Consider the following 19,974-nt stretch of genomic DNA (forward strand, 5'->3'; position numbering starts at 1 on the left):
GTGAACCTTTTTCTTCTAGTAGATTCTAGCCATAGAATAAAATGTTGTGTTTTGACGACCTGACACTGACCAAAATATTGGATGTGTCCAAAACCGGGATAGATTGAAGATGCAGTAAATAAAAAGATAAAAAATGGGTGATAAGATAGCCGAAGGTTTTTTACTCAAAACATTTCAATGTGTACACGTGCTATCTTCTCTTACATATGCAAAACAAGTGGTGATAAAAAACGACCAGCCCGATAAAATTAAATATAAATTGAATAACATAAAAAGCCCAATTAAAAGTAACATAACCCCATAATAGTTTTAAAAAATTGTAGGCCCGACCACTGGTCGGGCTGCATGGCTAGTATATATATATATGTCCAAGTTTGAAATACAGTTTGTTGATATGCACTTGTTGTGGCGAGGATGATCATTGGTATAAGTATTACCCCTATGCACAGATACCATGCTCAAATGGTTGTGATGGTGTTAGAGAGCTGAAAAAGTTCGCGAACCTTGAAGGAAAAGGTCTTGATCTATTGAAGTGTTTAGTGTGTGGAAAATGTGAGTGGTTGGGTACTGTAATGGAAAAGGTTAAGAGTGGTTAATCATTTTATTTTCTATGACTATGTAACGTAATATGTTTTTTTAATATGAATAAACTTTTATTTTATATAAATATATGTTAAATTAAAAATATATATATATATATATATATATATATATATATATATATATATATATATATATATATATATATATAATAAAATAGAAATTGATAAACATTGTTTATTGATGATTAAGAATAAATATGTATCTACTAAATTAAATTAAATTACAACAATCAACGCCGGTCACCCCTAATGCTCCATAGATGCTCGACAAAGTCGTTTTTAAGTCTATCATGCATAGTCCTTGATTGAACTCGTAGAATCCCCTCAATGTAGTGTTCCCGAGTAGGTGGGATCTATGGTTGCCCTTTTAGATCAGGAATGTACCTCCTCATTTCATAATTTTATTCTTAGCTCCGATTATCATATTGTGCAATATGATACATACTCTCATAACAGTACTCATTGTCTCCATATGTCATAATTTGCAAGGTTTTGCCAAAATCCCAAATTTAGATTGCAAAGCCCCAAAAGCTCTTTCAATATCTTTCCTTACAGCTTCTTGCATCGTTGCGAACAACTTCGTCTTTAGAGCATTAGGGTTTGAAATTGTTTGTATAAATGTCGCATAGTCAGGATAGATACCATCAGCTAAATAATAATCCACATTATAGCTATGCTGATTTATATCAAAATAAACAGGTGGAGAAGTACCATTGATCACGTGCTTAAATACCAACAAGTTGTCCAACACGTTGATGTCATTGTGTGACCTTGGCATCCCAAAGAAAGAATGTCATATCCACAGGTCTTCAGTTGCAACAGCTTCGAGAATAACATATGGTTTTCCAGAACGACCACTGTAAGCACCTTGCCATCCAGTTGGACAATTATGTCATTCCCAATGCATACAATCAATGCTTCCCAACATCCCCGACAATCCACATATGGCAGAATGTGCAAGCAAGTGTTATGTATCTGCAATATTTGGCCTTCGCAAGTAGACTGAATCGTACAATTTGATAATTGCATCACAAAAATGCCTCAACACCTAGTATCACTTTGCTCGAAAATGTATAATTGATCGTCAATTTGATCAGCCACCGTACCATAACCAAGAATACGCAAAGTTGCAGCTACCTTGATCAGAGGATCTATATCAAGTTTACCAACATTGTTAAATTTAGGCTGAAAGTACTTATAATGAGTTTGAATATCGTTGAAGATGTAAAGGAATAAAGATTTTTTCATACGAAAGCGCCATTTGAAATCCTCTTTCGGAAAAACAGGACAATCGACGAAGTAGTTGGCCTTCAAGATTTCCAAAGTCAAAGCATAGTTTCTATGTTTCACTTTTTGACCCTTCCTTGAACCACCATGTGGTGCCTTCGGAGCATGTACATGTGCTTGTGCAAGTACATCCAAATGGTGCTTCATAAGGGGAATGGTGTTAACAAATTCTTCATCAAGACTATCTGCCGAGACTTCCGCTGGAGAAGATGAAGATGAAGATGAAGATTGAAGGGGGAAAATCTCATACACTTCATTATCCATTTTTTGGCAATGTGTGTATGTTGTTTGTTAAGGATTGATGTAAAATAGTTGAGTTTTTTTATAAGAATGTTTGAGTTGAGTGTATATAAAATGAAGAAGGAGATGAGTGTAGATATATGTAGGGCTGTCAATGGGTTTCGATAACCCGATAACTAATCCGAACCAAACCGATAAAAAATGGTTTGGGTTATGATAATTTAGTTTGCCCTCTATCGACCCGAAACCGAACCGATAAGATATTGGTTTGGTTTGGATTTGCCCTCCACCGAACCGATATGAACCCGAACCGATAAGATAGCATTTTAGTAATATTTATGATTAATTTTGTATATGTTTATCAATTGTGTAGTTAAAATTAATAAATTTAATTTTAATTTTAATTGATTTTATAGTTTTCGGTTCGGATTCGGTTTGCAATATATCTTATCGGTTCGGTTCGGTTTCGAATTAAACATAATATTATCGGTTCGGTTTGGTTTCGGATTCCCAATTTTCTTATCGGTTCAGGTTCGGATTTTCTAAAACCCGATCCAAACCGATCCATTGACAGCCCTAGATATATGAATGTAGAATTTCGATCATTTTTTGCCTTTTTTTTCTCGTTGGAACACGTGACATTGGCAATAACACGCGACATTAGGAGTGGCGCGCGGTGCTAGTCAAAGTAAAAAAAAAAAAAAATCAGCAACATTTGCAATGGCGCGCGACATTACCAATGTCGCTCTGCATCTGCATCCACATCTAAATTGCCAAATTTGCAAATAAAAATGCGAACGGATAGGTGATACGGCCGAATATACTACCACCTAGAGTTGGAATTCAGAAAAATTCCGAATTTTTTCTTCAAATTTAAAGATTTTGATAGATGATACTACCACTTCTAGATGCTCTAAGTAAATGATAAGAGATTAGAATAAAAATAAACAAAAGATTGCACTAATTACCAAATAAGGGTTGCTTTTTAGTTTAAGTTTGGCATCGGCCTCAGCTCCAGAATCAAGATTAGGACGTCAAGACTAAAACTTGTGTCATCTAATTTAAATGGAATTTGATTTGGGGGTTATTATATGGTATGTGCAATTAGTCAACTGACAGAAGGAGAGACCAAGGGGCGCGGTAATAATCCCGTAAGACGAGCAGGGATTAATGGCGTATCTCAAAAAAAATATGAAAAAAGCTAGAGAAAATAAAATAAAATAACAACATTAAAAACAGTGCCGTGGTCACAATTTCTAAGAAGGCAAATTTTTTAAAGATAGTGTACTACTTCCCCTCGTATATCTTGCCCCTCACCCAAATCCCTCGCTCTGTCGATGTCGATGTCGATGTCGATGTCGATGGGCGTGTTGTTAGGTAATTGTGAAACACAAGTCCGTAGTGTTCTCCCAGGTAGACCGTACAAAAGAAAAAAAAAAAAAAAAAAAAAAGAGAAGTACAAACATAAAAAAAAGAAAGAGAAGACAAAATTTCAAGTTGAATAGACACCCAGTTTAATCAGCATCAGAAGACGAACTGACAAAATGATTCCGTTGCACAAACAAACAGAAAATGGATCGTCTCCAAATACACGTACTTGCCTCGAAATACAGATCTGGTCGAATAACAGTTAAATAACACGCTTACAGAGATTAATATCTATACGGGTTATAGAGGAACCGGACTCAAACAGAAATATTCCCCAATTGCTTAAGCAATTCAGTAAGAAATGACGTTGTGTTTGCGTTGTCATATTCTGTGGATAAACTAACACGTACGTATGTTTGACGACACATCATGGACTTTACGTTTAGTTTAACGACAACATTGTCTAATATTACTCTAGTCCTACTAATGGAGGTGATTTGGTAATTGTGTTGTTTTTGTCCATATTTTAATTACTGTTTGTATTTTGTATTTTAGGATAATATTATCTCTTGAAAGTTACATATCTGATATCTCACATGTTATATGGTTTCGTGATAGAGGTGTAAAAACACATCATGTATGTCTCATAGATCGATTTCTTGGTTGGGATTAAGTTTAGAGTATGATCAAAGGAAGTAAGAATATGATTAAGTTTCTGGTATCTTGAAGGCTTGAACCATATGAAAGGAAGGGAAGGACGAAATAGAAGGGGCAACACTATTTCAATTTCAATTCATAAATTCTCCAGGAAAATGCATTTGTTTAATTGTTTGAGTAGTACTTCATCTCAAGTCAGCAGCATTCCGTCCCCTAGAATAAGAAATGAAGCACACCTTTGTTACAACACCTTCGTTCTCACTTATTGTGAACAAAATCTAATAGAAGTTCGTAGTTCATTATTTTTTCCTAAACAGAACATGTGATATCATCCATTCTTCCCCATTGTTACACGAGTATTGCTCACTCATAGCAAGAAAAAAAGTCCGGAAGTGGTTGATACATTTTTCGGCAGCTTCCTCAGTGCCCAAGCAAACTTTCAGTATATCTCTAGCAGCATTGCGATTGTTGAGCAGTTTTTTTAGCCAGCTTTCACTGTAAAGCAAACAATTGGAGAAAAAAAGAGTTATAGTTGTAAGATGGTGCAATATTTGAAAAGTAAATGAATTCAGTAATTTTGTTAAGTATAAATGAGATTCTGTCATACTGAGTTCGCGCCATATGCTTCCCGTTTAATATCCAATGATTCAGGACGGAAACGTCGTCCTACAAGGCATACAAAAATAGTTATCAATGACCTCTCCAATATAAACTTGATCGATAATCCTTTAATAAGAACAATTTAGCCTAATAATTCACCAGAAAGTTTCGTGATTGAATGTAATGGATGATTAAAATGCTAAATAACTGCATATGTACCCTACCTGTAGTATCATTAGAAGCGTGACCATACCAGATCAAAAGTAAGAAAGTGTCAGAATTTACCTGGAAATAGAGAAGACTTGAAGCTGCAATTACAGTAACTGAGCCTTTAAGAAAGAGGTATTCCGAGTACCAGTCGTCGCTGTCAAGTGCCTTAGAGGGAAAAAATCCAAAAATAAAATAACAATAACAATAATAAAAAATGAAATATATAAACATATTCCAAACTTTATCTAAATTATCACATTGACTTAAGTGATGTCAATATGTAAATTTACCTCAAATTTCTCAGCAAATAAATTGTGGCAAACATGATCGACAAAGAGAAGAGCGTCCTTTTGCATCCACTTTGAAATCTTGCTTAGAAAGAGTTGTATATTTTTCATGTGCTTCACAAATATGCAAGAAAGAATCAATTGATGAGACTCGTCCGTTCATATATATATATTCAGTTCATGGTTTCATGTAAGAGATATATGAGAAGAGTACATTTACCTCGAGGGCTTCAATAATGATTACCCGATCGTATAAGGCCTCCGTTTCATATTTAGTTACATCTGCTAATATGACCTTTACGTTCTGCAAATTAAGATTTCTAGCAAACAGAGTAAATGCATCAATTAGATACCAGACTTGGATGGAATAATTGTTATAGACCATTTCTTAAAGAATAAGAATTCGTATAGTTAATATTATCAGGGAGTGACTCTCAAGGACAAAAATGTCGAAAAAGTAACTCTCAATGACACTTTTTTATTTTTGTAACTCTCAATGACCGGGTAGATGAAAATTCAAGTATACTCTTGACACGAAATAAAAAACGGATCGGTAGATGAAATGTCAAGTATACCCCTGACGCAAAATAATTAACAGCTCGGCCCAGACGAAACGACCTGGTGTATTTAGTATGAACATTGAATGTTCATACATGAACATTCAATGTTCATAGTTCTTTGGGTATGAACATTCAATGTTCACAGTCCTTGGGTATGAATATTGATTGGGTATGAACATTTAATGTTCATAGTCTTTGGATATGAACATTCAATGTTCATAGTCCTTTGAATATAAAAATTCAATGTTCACAATCCTTGACTATGAATATTGATTGGGTATGAATATTAATTGGGTATGAATATTCAATGTTCATAGTCTTTTAGGTATGAACATTCGATGTTCATAGTCCTTGATCCTTTGGGTATGAACATTGAATGTTCATAGTCCTTTTGGTATGAACATTCAATGTTCATACATCAATATATTGTATAAGGTACATTCACCTATTTGGATATGAACAATCATTGTTCATACACCAGCAGAAAGTATGAACACTCATTGTTCATAGTAAAATGACATAAAGGGTAAAATTGGAAAATATTTATTTTAAATCCGGGCCATTTTTCTTTGAGAGTTATTTTCACGAAAGAGTATAACTAGCATTTAAAAAAAGTTAAATGGTCGAGCCAACTTATTTTGTCCTTGAGGGTTACAAAATTTGAAATCGTGGGTTCGTGAGTTACTAATTGCTAGAATTTGTCTTTGTGAGTTACTCACCAAAAACCGTGTCCTCTAGACTTCATTTTCTCTAAAATTGGGTGTTAGGCCTAATTTATTGTAATCTTATTTGATATTCCTTTGGCCCTTTTGCTTCGTCTAGATATCACCGCATGAATATTTGCTCCGTCACATTGAAAATGATGTGTGCCAAAATCGTACTGAAGTGGAGTTGCGCTCGAATATGTATATGTAAGAGTAAGTTAGACTAACCTGCATTGCTCCTCAATGAAATTTTTTTGTGTATTTGAGTTCGTAATCCCCGTTACATGGCAATTTTTAAACCTTTGAGCAATGTAAAAGATAAGAGCTCCTTGACCACATCCAATGTCCAGAATTGTTAGTCCGTCTTTTATCTGTGCTCGTTCGCAATATAAATCATGCATAGCTGCCTCAGCCTCATCGATTGTCATGGATTGATGCTTAAAGTAACAGGCACTGCGTAACAGTACTATCAAGTGTCAAATACTTATATGAGATGAGAGTATGAGACATCTAACTGAGTTGAAATTAGTTCTTTCTGGTTTTTTAGGAAACATCCCAAAAAGTAGTAATTTATTAAAGTTCTAACTCATTTTGTTACTACCTTTTGCATGTAGGGAAGGCTTGTATGCATACGAAAGTAGTAGTCAGAATGTGTACCTTTGTTTGAGCGCTTTCCCAAACGTTAATTTTAAAAAAGGAACTGGAACCTCATATAATTCCCTGTTAATCATCTCCGTATTGCCACCAGATATATCCATGTTTTTTAATGCTGCACCACAAAATCTCACTCATAAGCTGATAAGCAAACACTAACTAGTTATTATTCAAGTGTTATTGAGGATTGATCGGTGAAAACTAAAACGTAAAACAATCAGCTAATTACAAGTTTTGTTGATACCTTAGGAACAGAGAAAGCAATTGACAAATTATTGATTCAAACACACCGGACAAAGTTAGAGGGTTCAATCAGTACAGTAGTGTAGAGGGCTCTAAGGCTGGGTGCAATGACTCTCTATTCTTTCAAAAACGGAGGGAGTGGCGGTGGTTTTTCCTCCCTATCTCAATATAACTCTCTCTATATAGAGAGTGTTATTAAGGAATAGTGAGTGCATTCCACGCCACTTGAAATGGCGTGGTTTATAAAAATCCAAACGGCGCTACTTGAAGTGGCGTGGAATGGAGTCAATTGTTTTGTGTCCCCACCAAGTCAGAAACTAATTATGACCAAAATTATTTTGTGTTCCCACCAATCCAAACGGCGCCACTTGAAGTGGCGTAGAATGGTCCGAACTATTGGACACCAAAATTGACTCTCCATCCTCAAAACACTGTTTTTTTGTAGAATGGAAATAGAGAATGGATGCACCATTGGACTCAGCCTAAGCAAGTTTATGCACAAAATATGAACAAGATGATATGCCCATCCGCAGGGTGCCTTTGGTGTTATGCTTTTTCAAATGATTATATTGTTCCTACACTGCTACACAACTGTCCTTACTGGCTAGTATCCCTAGCTAAGAAAATTTTAGAATCACTCCACTACCATCCTGACTCAACATTTGAATTTTTGTCCATTCCAAATTCGTGGTACTTTGTTTCCTTTATTTGGTATGGAAGTGACAGCAAAATCTAAGGCTAATAAGAGTGAGTAATAGACTTACAGTTTATGAACTCGAGATGAAAAGCAAGCTGCTCTTCGTTGGTTGGTTTGTAACCCCATTTAAGACGCTTGTCTAGTTGAATCGTTACAAGCTCTCTAAGCTCTTCATTACTGACAAGTCCCCTGTCCAGTCTGTCCAACAACTTGAGCATAGATTCTTTCTTGGGTTGTTCTGAGTCCATGGAGATGGTTATAGCAGGTGAGAGGCATGTTTCCTTTTTTGGAGGTTCCATCAGCCTCAAGCGTATACCTCTCAGGATACAACAACGGAGAGTAAGTCAAGTCACCAGCAATGACCAGCCCTGTAGAAACTCTCAACACACTCCAGACATGTTTTTGGAAGAGAAAAAGTTTTGCTTTTCAGCGTGTGTGATAAAAAAGAGAGACCTTTGTTTTATAGATCTGAAACTCGCAACTGAAGGCGAGAATCACTCCAACCACGAAGCATGACTCTACTGTCTAGTTTTATATTGTTTTATAGATCTGAAACTCGCAACTGAAGGCGAGAATCACTCCAACCACGAGACTCTCTTCGCTATTTTATGTAATGCGAAAAAATGGTGGATTTGGTTTACCTTTGTTTTATAGATCTGACACTCGCAACTGAGGCCCGAGAATCACTCCAACCACGAAGCACAACTCTACTGGCTAGTTTTATGTTGTTTTATAGATCTGACACTCGCAACCGAAGGCGAGAATCACTCCAACCACGAAAACTGGTCACTACAGAGTCTCCAAGTCCCATTAAAATTTTCATGTAAATGGCGCTTAGCCAACGCATGTAAACTTTCACAATCAACCAATGGCATGTGCAGAGCAAACAGACAAAAATTTTGACACACCTCCTCAACTCCATATTGTACAATTCTAAGTTATCTCAAAATGTCTTAGCTGATAATGCATCTAAATTACGAACCCAACAGCTTCTTCCATCTGGCATAACCAAGCAGGAGCAGAAAGAGCAAGAAACAGATGGCCGAGATGACACCTACAAAGGGCCCAAAGACACCGTTGATTTCATACAATACACAAGGAATGTTCATACCAAATATTCCGACTATAAGAGTTTCGGTAGCTTTGGCAAATGATGCAATGGTTAATGTCAGCTGCAGTTGAATCAGTTCATTTCTCTGGTTGTCAAGTTGAATATTAACATAGTCCTCTGTGTCATCAATGTACTCTCGCACTTGGGAATTTAGCCAGAAACCAAGTTGAGTGATAAGCACCCAAAACTGTATTATAAAACCCCGTAGAGACATAACATTTCGGTTAATTTTGTGCTTAATAATCATAAAATAATCGCATTTTCGTGCTTTTGCAGGTTGGAGCAACTAACGTACAAATGATGATAAAGTCAACATTTAAGCATGGAATAGGGAGTATACATAAGCTTTCTGATTAAGCCCATGTGAAGCCCAACAAATCCAGACTAAGGCCCAAAGACTCAAACAGTACATAATCCAATCAGAAACGGGATTACATGCACAGAAACATCAAACTGTCGAAGCTCATATCTCTTGAACCAGGACTCCGAATGCGACAAGTGAGTTGCTCAGACGATCAGTGCGACGAACTCTACGCATAGGCGGGAAGTTGCAAAAAGTCAAAAGATCGGACCGCCACTAGACATAACACATGGACCCATCATGCGGGCCCACAAGATTTGATGAGTCATCATGCAAGACAAAATAATTGGTACAAATAATTGGTGCAAATTTGACACCTTGCATAAAATTAATGAAGTTGGTTGGATTTAGGTGATGATTATCTAGAAAATGAAAGGTGTCAAATGGGGGTTTAGTTTTGGATAAGAGGAAAGTAAATGAAGGGGGAGTGTTTCACGTGGGAGAAGAGAAAAAGCTCTCTTATGTAAAAGGGGGCTGATTTTTGGGAGCTAGCTAGCATTTACTTCCTTAAGGACTTTTCCTTTTTTCCATTTTTCTTGTCTTGATCTTTTAGTTTTTGTTTTTGTTTTTTAGTTTTAGTTGTAGTAAAAGCTTGTAACATTTTAATGGTGGACAACACTTTCTTTGTCTTGAAATAAATTTCTTTCTTCCTTAGTTAAAAACAGGTTGTTACATCTTGTTTCTTCTCTAATTTTACAAATCTGTCTTGTAGTTTTAATCCAATCCTAGGATCATGAAATAAAACCCTCCAAGGTGGAGGGTTAATGATGCTCATGTGAGGATTCGTAGAAATTTCTATGAAATAGGATTCACTGCCTGGACTAAGGGCACATATAGCACACTACCCCAAAATGGTAGTGTCCAGCCAAACTTGAGACCTAGAAATTAAGAAAGACTCGCGTGCGCCTCTTTTTTTATGCCTAGGGTAGCCGCGCGCGCGAGTCGTCTCTAATATCTTATTTTCATAGTTAACAAGATTATGTTGTATGAGTCCAGGAGTTGAGATGGGATTTCAAAGATGAAATCCCAGTTCAACTTCTTATGCTAGGGAAATGGACTTAGAGATGAGTTCATCTCGGTAGGGATCGACGCTCAAGCCGGTTCGGGTTTGATAATGAACCCAAAACTGCTTAGAGAAGGTAGTAATCTGATTGTAAGAGAAGTTAATAAGACCTCGCATGAGTAGAATGATTCTCCATCTCTTCTTTCTCTTTGAATTATCTTACGAAATTCTTAGTTCTTTTTCGTTTTTGTTGTGTTTCACATTTTAAGCGTTCGTAGGATTTAAACAACAAAATTAAACTTAGCTAGTAATCTAATATGAAACTTACTCACTAGTTTGCCTACTTAGAGTATAAGAAAGTTGTATGATATCCTAGAATTTAGGTTAGTTCGAATCCCTACTCGAATTTAACGCACGAATACGTGAGTAAGGACTTGAGTCTACACCGAACGGAAACAAAACTTTAATCTTATTACCGCAAAGTGATAGATATCATTGAGACATACAAAAAGGCAACACTTTCAATAACCCAAATATTAATCGTTTTGACAATGAATAGTAAAGTAAATTGATACAGCCATCTCTGTTTCCTTTTCCGTGTGTTTGTTATTTTGTGGTTTAAGACGGTAATAGCCCTGTAAACTGCTCATGGTTGGAGAAACCTTACGTTGCGGTGACTCAAACTTGAGGGACTGTAATCTTTATATATATATATATATGATAGCAGTCCCTTTTGCTGCGCTATGAGGGTGTCCACGTCGGCAAATTTTAAGTACCCTCTTTACTCACGAGAAATTAGGAGAAACCCCGCGATTTAAACTCCCAAAAGTGATCAAACCTAAAACTAAAAAACCCCATGAAAACATTTAGACCCAAAGAAAACACAAATTTGTCAAAGATATATACAAGATATAAAACCCCCACAAAAACCCCCACGAATTCTCCGAATTCTCCCCTTTCTAGTGCTCCGACTATGCTATCTTCACCATCTCTTTCAAGGTAACCCACAATCTCTAACTTTAATAATATGATCTATGTTGCTTAAAAGTTCATTAGGTAATAATAATAAATGTACTTTCTATGTACCAATTGTTTTTTTGAAGTAAAGGGATGGAAACCTAGGATGCTATTCCATCACCTAGCCTACTAATCTATCTGGCAGTCAACCTTTAAAAAAAAGGAAGAGATAGTAATAATACTGGGTAACGAATCTCTAGTGTCAGATTCAAATTTAAAGTGCCATCCAAACTGAATATCGGTATCTCTCTCTCAAAAAAAATTCTATACGCTTCTTCTTCACCTAAATCTGATAAGGGAGAAATTCACTGCTTCTCAGTATAAGCCGGAAGCTAACAAATAAAATTTCATGTCTACAAGGTAAATTTGAAGTCCATGTCAATTGTTTTTCTTTTCTATCTCTTCTTTATTTACGAGAGTTACTACTCCCCTTCCTCTCTCTAGAACAATATATGGGTATTTTTTATTGGTGGCAAATTGGGTTTTTGATTGAGTTTATTGTTTTTGGATTTAGCATGGTTTTTTTATAATAACATTTGGTTCAATTTGGTGCAGGAAATAAATAACCAAAATATTGGTTTTGGGTCTGTTGCATTTGAGGAAGAGGCTGCTCCATTACCCAAAGTGTTGGGGCAAAAATTGAAGCAAAACAGATCTACCCAGATACTCTTAAAAATCTACCTTATGGATATCAAAACCCATAGAATGACACACACAATTGAATGATAATGATAGTAAATGGGATGGTTTGTTTGGATGTTTGAGACTAAACCACTTTTTAGTTCAGTGGCTGCATCCATACCCCAGAGGGATCAAGTCTTTGAAATTTTACGGAGTATAGAGCTTTCAATATAGTTCTGTTACTGAAAACTCTTCAATATGTAACCATCCGAAAAACAAGGGAATCTCTGGATATGGATCCTTATCCCTAGTTTTCAGTTACATTGGAGAGTCAAAATATATCTCTAGTTTTCAGTTACATTGGATAGAGTCAAAATCTTCAGATTCTGTGAGATCCAGCTAGGACTTGTTTTCAGCTGATTACGGGTTTATAGTGAGGCTTGGCCCACATGCCATGATGTGCACTGGCTACGAACCCGGGCTAAGCCTGCAGATTTAAAGGGTCCAATCTAGGTGCCATGTCCAGAGAACATGCCCAGCTGGTCCATAGATATGTTGTGCTGCTGAATTATGTAGACATAAGATGTCATGGTGCCTCTTCAGCATCCTTTGTCATTGATGCCTCAGAGTGCTGAATGCATAGATTATGAGTCTGATGTTTAAGAACATAAGTGAGTCGTATTGCAAAATCTCATGTGTGTCCGCACAAGTGTATCTGGTTAGGCCCCAGTGTTTTGGCAGCATATGTGAGTCTTGCGCAAAGACGTTCGTAAGCTTATGCCACATAAATGTTCTTTATTTAACTTTCTGTCTTGAGAGCATGGAGCACAGATAGTCTAGCTTGGGAATGTATGATCTTGAGCTCATCAACGTAAAGAGAAAATATTTTGATTCAGTCTGTGGAGTTTTGGACTTGGTGAAGTCTTGGAGATGCTTAAAAATTGAGATCTGCCTAGTGACGCTGAGGTCAGTCCTAGTTTTATGTTCAGCGCACAATGTTGTGGTCCACTCCGTCTTCTATACCACCTGATGTTGTGGGAGTTAAGGGTTGATGCCCCCTTTCTATGACTTTGTACCATCTTCTGTGATGATTCACCATGAAGATCGTGATGTTGCTGCTGGATTAGTGAGCATGAGAGGTGTTGAATACTGAAGAGTCTGACAAGTAAGCTTTTGGGAGTCGCTCGATGTAGTGTGGCCCAAATAACGAGACCATGCTCATGCCAATGTGGAAGGATAAGGTACTTTTGAACCAATTCCTGATGTTGTAGATATGATGTACAGTCTGCTAGCTCTAACCATGTCTTTGGTTGCTCAGGGAGCCATAAGATGCTAGACAATTCTGGAGATAACCACCCTGATAAGAGAGTTAGGAGGGACCCTTATTCTAGTTAAGTACCATTTTCATTGTCATTTCAGTATGCTGAGGAGGTCTTGGCTGAGTATTCCAGTCCTTTCCATGAAGCTTGCATTGAAGCAGAGTTAGAGCTTCAATGCTTACGAGACAAAGTTGCCACTTTGTTGGAGGGAGCCCGGCAACTTAGAGAGATTAGCCACCCATGATGAGATGAGTGTCTAAAAATTTAGAGATGACTACTTTAACTTATAGGCTCAGTAAGTCCCAAAATATTGTACAAATTGTGGAGTATGACCGCCGTCTAAGTAAGGAGCATACAGGTCGTGTTGTGCAAGAGTATTAGCATGTATATTAGCAAAGTAATATATAAAATGCACGACATGAATATTAGCAAAGTAATATATTACCGCCTCCCAATACTGCATGTGGATATCATTCGCATGTAGTGTTGAATAAGAATCGACAACAAATCGAGATTCGACAAGTTCTGTTCACAGAATAACTCGGTTGAATTATGCAACTGGGCTGAGCATGTTGTCATACTCAGATTATATATATTGTATGACAGTGTGAATTGTAGCTAAAGAATAACCCGATTGAAGCATAATCGGACTGAGCAGTTTTGTAAGAATGCTCAGATAAAATAAGTCTATATAGTTGAACCCTTGAAGGTGTTATCATAGACATTTTTGGAAAATATTATCCCAGTTAGCGTGAAGCATAGCTAGGCTGAGTTTTTTTGCTGTGAAGCTCATATATGACATTAATGCACAGAGTCTGATTCTATACATATTGTCTTCGGTTTAGAGAGTCAATGCCATACAACCATACCAAGCGATGTTCTCTATCCAAACTTGGCGGCACCTCCAAGGGATAGATTGTATCAAGCACTTGGGTTTTTAAAGTCCTAAAAGTTCAGAGTTACCCAGTTCACAAATAGGACCGAGCCAGAGGGTCAACGCCATTTACTCGGACCAAGGTACATTGCACTTCTGTACTTTGGCTTTTGGAACTTCGGGGATTTGTGTTTCACACTGAAGCCAGGCAAGAGGGTCAAAGCCATATACCTGGACCCGATACTTTAGTCGTACGAGACATTTTTCAAGCCTGACGCACTCGCAGCACTTGCCTTATCACCGGCCCCAATCGATGTAGAGGGTTTTCACAAACAGGAGGATCGCTCAAGTTTGTACCAAGCCAGAGGGTCAATGCCATTAACCACATTAAACCTGACCAAGCACACTGAGTGGAAAAACTTGGATTGCAGAATAAATGGGAGGGGATTATCCACCAGTCCCATTTTAACCAGGCGCGCTAAGCATTTGAACCTGAATTTTGTAGTAGCAAATAGGAGGTAGTTCACTGATTCTAACCTGACTAGGCGCGCTGAGCACTTGAACCTGGGTTTAGGTTCAAAGACTTAGCATGTAAGAATGATTTTCTGAGCTTATCTTGAGCTTTGCTTTGCAAACTTCGGTGTTGTAGTGAAAACTTTGTGGATTTTCAAAAGCTCAGAAACACTTCAGATAGTAGTTCAACTATGGCTGAGAATCCATATCAATCAGCCCAGACTTTCCTGAATTAATTGTTGCAAGTGTTGAGGCTTTGACGCCCCCATCATAGGTTTTGATATGTTGGAATGGTATATCAAAAATATTATGGTTCCGATATGTCCCTGCACGCCCCCAAATTAAATTGTACTAAGGTTGATCTTTCCATTAGGGGTTTTAAACTGGCTTCTCCATTTGCATGGATTGATTTGCATTGTTGCGACTGATGCACTGTTGACGCCCCCAGAATTGCGGTGGACTAACAACATTGTAATTGATAAGGTGCTGAAGAGATATTGACCCTTGATTTGGATCGAACCTTAAATGTTCCCTCTGTATGGGAAATTTAGAAGTCTAATGAGAAATCTAGCCCGGCGGTATACTGTATGATATCCAGCCCGACGGTATGTTATGGATGATCTGAGAAAACTCTGTGAATTGTAGACTAGATCTCTGCCTGTAATTCGTTATAGCTAGAGATGCAGTCTACTAGAACGAAGTAAACTGTGAATTGTAGTCTCATTTTGATGGATTTCTTTATTGGATCACAATTGAAATCAATGACAAAAGTAGCTTATTAGACTTTAACCCTCAGAAATTGACATGCTGAGGCAGACGCTCTTGTTTTAAACCTCTAAAGATAATTCAATGTCACCAGATGACTCCGAGGAATAAGGTAAAGTAATTGTCTTGTACTGGCTAGAATGACACCTTTGACATATATAGTTAACTAGCCTTAGAGTTTTGTTGAGGTCGCCCCCAGTGATGTTAAAGTTTTCGAAAATTTAAATCTTCTTTAACAGTAGCATACCTATCTACTCGCACCAGCAAATCCTGAACCATTTCTAGAGGCTTCAGAGTTAGTGAGTTGCACATACCAGACTTATCAAAAGGAAGAGCAGTTTTGAAAGCTTGCGCAACAACGTCATCTGGGACATTGTTGACCTCCTTGAGCAGCGCCCTGAGTTTTCTGACAAGGTCTCGAATGCTTTCTCCTTTCTCCATGTGGAGGTTGAAAAGAGTTTCTAAACCTTTGATGGTCTTCCTGTTGTAGCGATAATGTTTTGAAAATTTATCAGCGAGCTGCGGAAATGTATGGATTGAACGAGGATGGAGCTCGTTGAACCATGTCAAAGCTTCTCCGCTAAGGGTAGCTTGGAACACTATGCACATCAACGCATCATTGTTGTTAAAATGAGTCATAGAATTGATTCTCCTTCTACTTTTTAAAAAACTTTTAAATCTAATCTGTTGTATGAAAAGTACAACATAACATTGCATGGGAGGTACAAGAATTAAGCATGCAAAATTGTAAATACACGAGTAAAAGGACAAAAGAGCATCTATTGGTTATGTTGGATCCGTTCCTAAAGTTAAGGATTTAGAATCAACATAAGAAGAAAACAGTAAGAACTTAGAAATGACAAGAAATTAAGAAGACCTGAATTATGAAAAAGTTAAAGGTCTTAGAATTAAGACAATAAGAGCATCTCTAGGTGGTGGTAGTATATTCTTCAAAGTTGAAGACGAAATTTAAAGAATCCAGACGCAAATTTTGACCAACTGTACTCTAAGTGGTTATAAATATCGACCGCAAAATTGATTGTAGACCCCACCATGAGCGCCATTAATAATGTCGCGCGCCAGTGCCATTGTCGCACCCCATTGGTACTATCGCGCGCCATTACTAATGTCGCATGCTATCGAGTAGAAAGTCGGAAATTTCACAAATTGCTTCATTCTCATCCAACACTCCAAAACTATCTCCACAACCATTTCATTTTACTATGGCTTCTTCTTCATCATTGCAAAAAACTAGCCAATCTACCGACGTTGGCGAATTAACTCCACAATTATGTTATTTTGATACACTCGATCAAGAGAGGTGCCAAATTTGCATCTTGAGAAAACACCTTGCGTTATCATGCAAGTATCTGAATGCAAGGTGTCCTAAAGCACCACATTGCCAAGGTTATATACTCATACACAGAAGTTGTAACAAAGATGGTGAAGAAGTAAGATTTTTGAAATGCATGTATGATATATGTCCTGGTATGGAATATATATATATATATATATATATATATATATATATATATATATATATATATATATATATATATATATATATATATATATATAGAGAGAGAGAGAGAGAGAGAGAGAGAGAGAGAGAGAGAGAGAGAGAGAGAGAGAGTTTGTTGATATGCACGTGTTGTTGCGAGGATGATCATTGGTATAAGTATTACCCCTATGCACAGATACCATGCTCAAATGATTGTGATGGTGTTAGAGAGCTGAAAAAGTTCGCGAACCTTGAAGGAAAAGGTCTTGATCTATTGAAGTGTTTAGTGTGTGGAAAATGTGAGTGGTTGGGTGCTGTAATGGAAAAGGTTAAAAGTGGTTAATCATTTTATTTTCTATGACTATGTAACGTAATATGTTTTTTTAATATGAATAAACTTTTATGTTATATAAATATATGTTAAATTAAAAAATATATATATAATAATAAAATAAAAATTGATTAGCATTGTTTATTGATGATTAAGAATAAATATGTATCTACGAAATTAAATTAAATTACAACAATCAACGCCGGTCACCCCTAATGCTCCATAGATGCTCGACAAGGTCATTTTTAAGTCTATCATGCATAGTTTTTTATTGAACTCGTAGAATCCCCTCAATGTAGTGTTCCCGAGTAGGTGGGATCTGTGGTTGCCCTTTTGGATCAAGAATGTACCTCTTCATTTCATAATTTTTTATTTTTAGCTCCGATTATCATATTGTGCAATATGATACATGCTCTCATAATAGTACTCATTGTCTCCACATGCCATAATTTGCAAGGTTTTTCCAAAATCCCAAATTTAGATTGCAAAGCCCCAAAAGCTCTTTCAATATCTTTCCTTACAGCTTCTTGCATCGTTGCGAACAACTTCATCTTTAGAGCATTAGGGTTTGAAATTGTTTGTATAAATGTCGCATAGTCAGGATAGATACCATCAGCTAAATAATAACCCACATTATAGCTATGCTGATTTATATCAAAATAAACAGGTGGAGAAGTACCATTGATCACGTGCTTAAATACCAGCAAGTTGTCCAACACGTTGAAGTCATTGTGTGACCCTAGCATCCCAAAGAAAGAATGTCATATCCACAGGTCTTTCAGAATGACCACTGTAAGCACCTTGCCATCCAGTTGGACAATTATGTCATTCCCAATGCATACAATCAATGCTTCCCAACATACCCGACCGACTACGTATGGCAGAATGTGCAAGCAAGTGTTATGTATCTGCAGTATTTGGCCTTCGCAAGTAGATTGAACCGTATAATTTGATAATTGTATCACAGAAATGCCTCAATGCCTAGTATCACTTTGCTCGGAAATGTATAATTGATCGTCAATTTGATCAGCCATCGTACCATAATCAAGAATACGCAAAGCTGCAGCTACCTTGATCAGAGGATCTATATCAGGTTTACCAACATTGTTAAATTTAGGCTGAAAGTACTTAAAATAGTTTGAATATCGTTGAAGATGTAAAGGAATAAAGATTTTTTCTACGAAAGCGCCGTTTGAAATCCTTTTTCGGAAAAACAAGACGATCGACGAAGTAGTTGGCCTTCAAGATTTCCAAAGTCAAAGCATAGTTTCTATGTTTCACTTTTTGACCCTTCTTTGAACCACCATGTGGTGCCTTCGGAGCATGTACATGTGCTTGTGCAAGTACATCCAAATGGTGCTTCATAAGGGGAATGTTGTTAACAAATTCTTCATCAAGACTATCTGCCGAGACTTCCGCTGGAGAAGATGAAGAAGAAGACGACGATGAAGATGAAGATGAAGATTGAAGGGGTAAAATCTCATATACTTCATGATCTATTTTTTGGAAATATGTGTGTGTGTTATTTGTTAAGGATTGATGTGAAATAGTTGAGTTTTTTTATAAGAATGTTTGAGTTGAGTGTATGTAAAATGAAGAAGGAGATGAGTGTAGATATATGTAGGGCTGTCAATGGGTTTCGATAACCCGATAACTGATCCGAACCAAACCGATAAAAAACGGTTTGGGTTATGATAATTTAGTTTGCCATCTACCGACCCGAAACCGAACCGATAAGATATTGGTTTGGTTTGGGTTTGCCCTCCACCGAACCGATATGAACCCGAACCGATAAGATAGCATTTTAGTAATATTTATGATTAATTTTGTATATATTTATCAATTGTATGGTTAAAATTAATTAATTTAATTTTAATTTTAATTGATTTTATAGTTTTCGGTTCGGATTGATTCGGGTTTGGTTTGCAATATATCTTATCGGTTCGGTTCGATTTCGAATTAAACATAATATTATCGGTTAGGTTTGGTTTCGGGTTCCCAATTTTCTTATCGGTTCGGGTTCGGATTTTCCAAAACCCGATCCAAACCGATCCATTGACAACCCTAGATATATGAATGTAGAATTCTGGTCGTTTTTTGCCCCTTTTTTTTCGTTGGAACACGTGACATTGGCAATGGCGCGCGACATTAGGAGTGGCGCGCAGTGCTAGTCAAAGTCAAAAAAAAAAAATCGGCAACATTTGTAATGGCGCGCGACATTATCAATGTAGCTCCGCATCTGCATCCGCATCCAAATTGCTAAATTTGCAAACAAAAATGCAAACATATAAGTGATACGGCCGAATATACTACCACCTAGAGGTGGAATTCAGGAAAATTTCGAATTTTTTTTTCAAATTTAAAGATTTTAATAGGTGAAACTACCACTTAGAGATACTCTAATTAAATGATAAGAGATTAGAATAAAAATAAACAAAGGATTGCACTA

General features: G+C 36.9%; 2 protein-coding genes across 2 annotated transcripts; both read right to left on the minus strand.

Moving 5' to 3' along the window:
• Nucleotides 1-4,262: 4,262 nt before the first annotated feature.
• Nucleotides 4,263-8,722, minus strand: LOC147507306 ((S)-tetrahydroprotoberberine N-methyltransferase-like). The gene is made up of 8 exons (XM_086600013.1): nucleotides 8,177-8,722; nucleotides 7,173-7,284; nucleotides 6,744-6,968; nucleotides 5,472-5,571; nucleotides 5,255-5,365; nucleotides 5,040-5,129; nucleotides 4,762-4,820; nucleotides 4,263-4,649 (listed from the first exon to the last, which is right to left on the minus strand). Exons 1-8 carry the CDS (start codon nucleotides 8,406-8,408, stop codon nucleotides 4,454-4,456), a joined length of 1,125 nt encoding a protein of 374 aa, XP_086456139.1. The 5' UTR covers nucleotides 8,409-8,722; the 3' UTR covers nucleotides 4,263-4,453.
• A 7,175-nt stretch (nucleotides 8,723-15,897) lies between these two features.
• On the minus strand, nucleotides 15,898-16,332 carry LOC147507307 (uncharacterized). Its single transcript, XM_086596229.1, has one exon. It carries the CDS (start codon nucleotides 16,330-16,332, stop codon nucleotides 15,898-15,900), a length of 435 nt encoding a protein of 144 aa, XP_086452355.1.
• Nucleotides 16,333-19,974: the final 3,642 nt, after the last annotated feature.

This window comes from Coptis chinensis, chromosome 3 (genome assembly GCF_015680905.1).
Source record: "Coptis chinensis isolate HL-2020 chromosome 3, ASM1568090v1, whole genome shotgun sequence".
NCBI lineage: Eukaryota > Viridiplantae > Streptophyta > Magnoliopsida > Ranunculales > Ranunculaceae > Coptis > Coptis chinensis.

Excerpts from the sequence above, each read along its gene's own strand:
- LOC147507306 (XM_086600013.1), bottom strand. The coding sequence starts at position 8,408 with ATGGAACCTCCAAAAAAGGAAACATGCCTCTCACCTGCTATAACCATC. Across the intron at positions 5,130-5,254 it reads TATTTGCTGAGAAATTTGAG|GCACTTGACAGCGACGACTG; the intron begins GTAAATTTACAT and ends TTTCCCTCTAAG. Across the intron at positions 4,650-4,761 it reads AAGCATATGGCGCGAACTCA|TGAAAGCTGGCTAAAAAAAC; the intron begins GTATGACAGAAT and ends TTTGCTTTACAG.
- LOC147507307 (XM_086596229.1), bottom strand. The coding sequence starts at position 16,332 with ATGACTCATTTTAACAACAATGATGCGTTGATGTGCATAGTGTTCCAA.